Here is a 7808-nt window from a genome sequence, read left to right on the forward strand (position 1 = left end):
AGCCATCTAAAGTCAACCAGGAGTTCAGTCAAAGTCTATACAAAATAATTAATGGTGAGCGAAATCACATCCGTCCATTGTAGGCAATGAACAGTCAGAGATGTGCTAGAAGGAAACCTAATTAATTGCCAGCATTGTATGTAAACCATGTTGGATAGGCGGGCTCTTACGTTTCACCCTGTCCCAAAAACTCGCCCATTAGCGGACAACTTTCTTTGGTGACTTCTAAAGTGACCTTCTAAGTCAAGCTCAAGAGGGACTCCTATGGTTTAAATGGGATTGCATGCTATGATATTATTTATTTTTATTACAAGAGGTTATCATTATTGGTAGCCACTATATGTCAAATTGGTTGGCTTGGAATTTGTCTTAAAGTTGAAGATTTTTTTTTTTTTGATTTTAAGTTTAGTCAATGATACTCTTAAAATCACCATATTTGAAATTCAAAAGACAAGAGTGATTGTGACATTTTTGTACTAACAATAAGTAATACGTTTTTATACTTTTTCAATTTGGATTTTCTTGGCCCCCTCTAACTATATTGTTGACATATATACTCACAAACATAATTACCCAAACACAGATACAGAGAAAGAGGATCCTCCCCCACCCATATGTGTAGGACCCCAAAGGATCATCATTAAGTTTGACATGGATCTATAGAAAAGTTATCACATGAGTGTAGGATTTGACTTTTTTAGATATCTGTATCAAATTTAATGTTGATTCTTTAGGGTCATACACGCATGGGTGGAGGAAGGTCCTATATGATCATTTCTCAATATATATATATATATATATATATATATATATATATATATATATATATATATATATATATATATATATATATATATATATATATATATATATATATATATATATAGAATAGTCTTAAAAATGTCTATGGGCAAATTTGAATAGTGTTTTATCCAACAACGGCTCTCGTAGAACCATTCGGTTTTCAGTTTTGCATGAAAACCGTAACAGACATGCTATATCCATGGCGGACTCTTGTATTTTTTTTGGTGAAAAATTGACCGTTGCTTTCTTTTAATCCACACCATCTCTTCTTATATATATATATATATATATATATATATATATATATAGAGAGAGAGAGAGAGAGAGAGAGAGAGAGAGAGAGAGAGAATCTCATGCCAGCCACCTTCACTACTCACACCTCATGCTTCTTGTTGAATTGGAAGGCTTAGGTACTAATACATGCTAATTCGCCAGTGACCTAAGCATCCATCCTGCAAATATTGAAATACTAAAAATCATATGTACAAAACTATAGAAATAAAAAAACCTTCTATATTATGGAAATGGACCACACATCCCTTGGGCATTTGTATGACCCTCTTCCATGGTTGAGGTTGGCACGGCAGCAGGAGAATCATCACCAGAGTCTGAGGCGCTACAACACCTGATGTTGTCATCAGTAAAGTGCACTTCTCCATCCATATAAAAGCTCGAAGCACTATCTGTAGCTATCGGTCTGCCATCTCTATCGAGCTCCATTTCTCGGTTTCTACTCTCTCTTCTCTGAAACACATGCCACAAGAGTTCTTTCTCATCGAAGCGCCAAGCCATGGCCTTGATTCTCTGCCATTTGCTCTGATTAGCCATTGTAGTTTCACCTGTTGCTCTTTTATGACAAAAGGAAATGGAAAAGATCATTAGGGCTCCAATGGAAGTGGTCCAAACTATGACAAAAAGGCCCCAAAAGCAATCAAGACTGAGAGCAGTTGAGGTATTGTTATGCAATACGCTTCTTTTCCTAAACGATGCCCGCTCTATGGAGTCAATCTTGCCTCCCTCTGATATGTTTAGGACCGCGTTGGAAATGTCTGAAAGTAATAGGGAGTTTTTCGGAAACACCTGTGTTGTGACAGGAAGATACGTTAAAAAGGTAGATATCAAGAGGATCGTTTAACCTAGCAAGAGCACGAAAAAATCCGCGATAAAGCTTGAAATACTCGTATTTATTGTATGAGTTCAAATGTAAACATTCAGAGAAATGATCGATTTGCTAGGGCTTTTCAGCATTAACTTGATGGGTTCGAACAATTGACCTACCTCACCCAAACCGACATGTCTGCTTATAAGCCAAATATTAGCAGGAGTCTGAGTGACTTCAGAGAAAGTGTTAACAAATATCCTACATTTTAATGTGTTCAATCTTACAACTTTTTCCAAAGTGAAAAATGAAGCATTTATGATTCATATCCAACTTGGGCTATATGGCCAATCCACTAGCGTAAAATTTCCATAATACTGATATTTAAAAGGAAACACTTGCATTAAAAAACTCACTAATCATGTGTAGTCAAACAAGAATGCTTAAGAACCATTTCTTGCTTTAAAAACTCATAGGTTTCAAGGAAAAGAACATAAAAAGCTCAATTTAGAAGCATTGTTCGCAAAATCCCCCGATCTAATCGCTGATCGCCCTGTTAGATCGAAACCGGCCACTGACTGGTTCCAGTTTTGGGCGGTTAGGGCGATCAATTGGTATTTTTTAAAAAAAAATTGAAAAAAATGTATATAAATTCTCAAAAATAAATAATTTAATTTATAATACATTTTTTAAATATTCTTTGCATTATGGTAAGGATTAAAAATTGTTTTGGTCGTTGATACTAACTTTTATATTTTTCCATCTTTTTTTGAAAATTTTAGAAAAATAGCCTTTGGAAAATATAAAATCCATTAATTTTCAATTGTCCGATTAGAGCGGTTGAATCGGCCGGTTTACTGGTTAGGCCGATTAAATAGCTTCTAGGCACATGTCATGTTAACCATTCCGGTTCGATTTTGCGAACTCTGTATAGATGATCATGGGAACTATATGAAGGATTTAAAATCATCTAAGGCTCACCCTGTGAGAAATTTTAAATGAATAAAAAATATTTTGGACTCTTAAAACAACTGATATGATTATTTTTCGAATGGATTCAAAATCATCGTTGTACAAGAAAGTGATTTGAAGTATTTTCTTGAACTCCAAAATCACTTCCTTTTCGAATTGATCTTAGAGAAGAGGCAAGCTATATTACTTGATATTTTTAGCTGGAAAACAACGTAGTTTCATGGTCCCATGGGACCACCAAATCCTGTGCGTGAATAAAGGTACTCAATGGGGATTATTGACTTTTTGTACAAAAAGATGAAAGGTATTCCTAGCCATAAAATGTGGGGAGTCTATTATTGCAATGGAGTCACGCATATACACACATATAGAGATATCAAGAAAAAGATTTGATCGAAAGAAAGAAGCGAGAGATAAAAGAGAACTTACGAAACCGAAGCCCCCAGTTCTAAAAATTGGTCGCACCATGGTATACTCAAGAGAATGAGAAGAGACAAATAGTTGTATGTAGGGATCCTCATCAAAGATTGCAGCAACCCCTCCATTGCTGCTACCCCTTGACAAGGCTTCAGCATATTCATCGGGAGTGTCATAAGGCATGAGTTTCAACTTCGAGAAGCCCGACCTTACCAGAAGGCCTTCGACATAAGAGTTATTTTGATATCCAATGTAGTCACCATTTTTTATCAGAGTTTCAATATCTACAACAGTAGGTTGCAGCTGCCCTACTGTGAGAATGGAGGCCAAGTTTGCAGTGTAACTGCTTGTTAATATAAGTACCGCAAACAACCATATGACGAGCACAAAGCGCGTCATATTTCCATTTATTCTGTCACCTAAAAGATATGCAACTCAAGTTAGAGAAATGAGTATAGCATTTGTTGGAAGGGGAAACTTCAAAAATTTACAATAAATAAAAAATAAAGAAAAAAATGCAGTGTGTTCTAGAAGGATTTTTTCGGGGGAAAAAGTTTATATAAGGTTGCAACCTTATAATGTAGAGCTACAGATGCACCTAAAATATCCATCGGAAAAGGTAGTTTTAATGTTGAAAAACCCTTTGATTGATCATCTCGATATCGAGATGTATGAACATGAAAAATAAAAATATTTTAAGTATCAGAAAATAGTGCATTTTACAACATATTATCTATATCATCCATTTTCAATATTTTCATATGTTTATAGATCTACTTCATTTAAACCAATTTTGAAATTTAAAATTTTATAATTAGATATAAAAATAGATTTTGAGATAATCCTAAAAACATTTCACATCAAAATTATATACCATGATTAAATTTGAAGGCACACCTTATCTCTACAGCTACGGATGCATCCGTACACCAACTGCACCCTTTTTTGGGACATATAAATTACTCTAGAGAAGTCTACATAGGTTGTTTTGAGACCTATAAATAGTACATCATGTAATTTTGCACCGTTCATTTTTAAGATTTTTCAAGTGTTTATAATGTGTGGGATCTTGTCCTACATGAATCATAACAGTTGTCGAGATATTCACTGTCAAATCTTTGGTACAATACATGGCTTGAAGTAAACTTGCTGACTTGATACGTATCTATGGACCAGTTCTACTATATATGATACAAATGGAGAGTTGGGGAATGGAATCCTAGTAGATAATCGGCCTGTGATTGAGTATAAGATTTCTAGGCATTTGAGATAAACTTTCACAAGTTTCAAAATAAATATAGGACATTAAAACATGAAGAGATTTACGGAACAGTCCACTTTAATTTTATGATGGCTCATACTGTAATGGGAAGAAAATAAATCAGAGTGTCAATTACAAAGTATTTGAATTTTCCAAAAAGAAATAATATTGAAAAGGCGTTCTTACGCTGTGCAAAGACTAGAGTTGAGAAGGAGAAATAAAGAGCAGTTCCCAGTTGCTCGATCGGTGGCCCTTGAAAATTCTCATTAATCCGATGCTCCAAAACCCAAAACACAAATGCCATGAAGAAGAAGAGACATGTAGTGATCACCCAGAGCTCCCATGTTAATGGCTTCAAGAAAGTCCAAGCTTTGGTTCTCTTCTCCTTCTGCAGAGGTACTATCATCGATACCCCTGCACTGGAGTATGGCGGCGTAAAGTCGACTTGATTCGAACGGCTCACTAAAATAGTGACATCACCAACTACTGCATCATAGTTCTATTGCCAATCCACAATGCACATACATGTACAAGAAACAAATTATGTCAAGAGAACTAATAGAAGGGAGCCACTTGAAAATCAGATCTTATGTGAAATATGGACTTACCCCTTGAACAACCTGGTTAATCATGTCATTGTAGCTCCCTGCGCTATTTCCTTCACTATCTGCAAATGGAAGAAACTCGTATGGCAAAGAGTAGGGCAAAACCTCCATGACTGCAGCAAAAACATCGATGGAGAAACCGGTCACTTGCAGTCGACCTGTAGCTGGGTCTCTTTCTACCTTCACGAATTCCTGATACCTTCTCTTAATGGGAACCCCAATCCTTAACTTTTTACTGTTTGTGGGGATCACCCAACCCTTAGGGACCACTGCTGTTTCCCCAGGCCACGTTACTGGCCTGAGATCGGCCATGTTAGCTGTGTAGCCCTTCTTCTTATTCTCTTGTGTTCGTTCAGCGACCGGAGATAGGCCAGATACAGGTGACCAGAAGCCGATCACTCTTATACCTTCTTTAACTATGTTAATTACTTGAAATGTGGAAGCTTTGAGCTCTCCATTAATGAAACGGATATCCCCGGTTAAGCCCTTGAATGTGGTGCCTAAGATGGCTCTGAGGATACTTGGACCTGAAGGTGAAATTCCTAAATTTGAGAGATCTGTAAAATTCCCAATCTCTTCTTCTGTGCTTTGTTGCTGAAAAGGGAGGGCTGTGGTACCAGATTTCTGCACCGCAAGCGCGAGAACCCAGGTCATGTCATAAGCTCTTAGTCCGAAAACATTTAAATCTGGAACCTTGAACTTTGTAGTATTTTCTGCACTGTAAAAATGCTTCCACCTAGTTATGAAATTGGCCAAACGTTGGGACTTCCGAATGTATGTCTTCACTGCCAAGACCCCTTGCATTGAGGCTATGGCTGAAGGATCCATGGAGCTTAATGAACCCGCGAGCTCATCAGAAATGATCCAGGCATTGTCCTTACTCATCATCCCGATTTCTTGAGCCTTTTGGAATAATCGAGAGGCAAGCGGAGATGACATGTGAACGATGAAAACCCTGGTTTGCATTGTCATAAGCTTGTACAGTTCTTGACCGATCAATTCCTCTGATGCGAAGGTGGGAAGGATGGATTTGTACTGGAGGCGAGACCCGATTTCTTCGAGGGCGTCTCTTAAATATAGAAACAAATCTGATTTGAATTTAGAGTCCTCGCATATGGCCACAGCTTGCCTCCATCCGTAGGCTTTGAGAAGAGCAGCAATGGGTTTGGCTTGAGCCGCGTCATTGACAGCGCCACGAACAAAGTACGGGGTATAGGATGAGGAGAGAGAAGGAGAAGTTGCAGAGAAGGAGAGCACAGGGACTTGAGATTTGTCTCCAAGGTTGGCCAGGAATTCAGCTTCACCTGATGTTTGAGGACCTATGATGGCCTGCACCTTCTCATGTTTCATGAGATCTACGCCTGTGGGACGACAAAAATTTAAAAATTAAAGTAAAACTAAGTTAAAATTTTAAGGGTTTGTTTGGATAGACCGTTTATTAAAGAATGATACATTTCCTCATACTTATTTGTATTGGGAAAATTGCATAAAACCCTCAAAAATCACTTTATAAGTAATTTACCTCCAACCTAATTTTTTCTAGTGACTTTTTCTCCAAAACCATGTTTCTTAACAAATACCCCAAATCAAAAAAAAAAAAACAAGACTAAAATACGGTCTGGCACTTCAACATAGCGGTCCGGCACTTCACCATGACAGTCCCGCGTTTGGAAGAGGTGGTCTGGCATTTGGAAGAGATCGTTCCGGCGTTTTACAATTGTGGTCCGGCATTTGTTTGTGTCTGGAATAAGCGGACCGACAACGTACAATTTCGGTCCGACAGAATGGATGGGTCCGACAATATACAACCACGATCGAACATTTCCTTTTATTTGGATTTAAAAATGATTTTTAATGTATGGGAATGGCATTTTCATTAAAAAATAAAATTTTTATATTTGGGGGATATTTGCTATAAAACTTGATTTTTGAGAAAAATATGCTAAGAAAAATTAGGGTGGTAAAGTGCCTAGAAAACCTCTTTTTAAGGGTTTAATGCAAATTTCCCATTTTTCTTGATATTTAAAAGGTACATCCTACTGAGAAGTGTTCTCACCCCAAATTTCACACCATAAAATGATTTAAAAAATAAAAAATAAAATAAAATAGTTTGAGCTATTAAACGCTCAGAAATTAACTTGTAATGTTATTTCTGAAGTCATCCCAACCATCCATTCAACTTTAGAATCTGAGTCATGTATATTTTATACGTAGGTGACTTCACCATTTGTTTTCTAACTGGTCCGGAGCCATGAGTATGATTGAGAGGACCCGATGGGGCATTCCAATTTTTTTTAAGAAGCAGCAAAATGCACTTGCCTTTTTCAATATTTCATTCTTCCTCATGTACTTGCATAGCTGCGTTTAGGCATCACGTGCTAAACTTGTCACGTACATGAAAAATGTTAAGTAGAACAAAAAAATGGAAATATATTCATTTTTTCATTTTGTATGGAAAATTCACAGCCCCCGAGCCATTAGATGTCATCTTAGACGGCTTAAGGACGTCTTTTCCCCTCTCAAAGTACCCAGTATTTTCTCTCACATATTAAAATATATCACAGCTTTTGAGAAAATTTGTTTTTAATTTTATACTCAATTAGTGACATATCATCACCCATCAGATTTTACATTCAATTCAATGGTTGAT

At 36.8% G+C, this 7808-nt stretch overlaps 1 protein-coding gene across 1 annotated transcript; it reads right to left on the minus strand.

The window, feature by feature from the left end:
- Positions 1 to 1187: 1187 nt before the first annotated feature.
- LOC18435434 (glutamate receptor 2.7) lies at positions 1188 to 6525 on the minus strand. Its single transcript, XM_088852653.1, has 4 exons — positions 5162 to 6525; positions 4740 to 5052; positions 3305 to 3711; positions 1188 to 1884 (listed from the first exon to the last, which is right to left on the minus strand). Exons 1-4 carry the CDS (start codon positions 6506 to 6508, stop codon positions 1321 to 1323), a joined length of 2631 nt encoding a protein of 876 aa, XP_088708779.1. The 5' UTR covers positions 6509 to 6525; the 3' UTR covers positions 1188 to 1320.
- Positions 6526 to 7808: the final 1283 nt, after the last annotated feature.

This window comes from Amborella trichopoda, chromosome 12, assembly GCF_054954075.1.
Source record: "Amborella trichopoda isolate Santa Cruz 75 chromosome 12, AtrichopodaSantaCruz75HAP2 v2.0, whole genome shotgun sequence".
Lineage (NCBI taxonomy): Eukaryota > Viridiplantae > Streptophyta > Magnoliopsida > Amborellales > Amborellaceae > Amborella > Amborella trichopoda.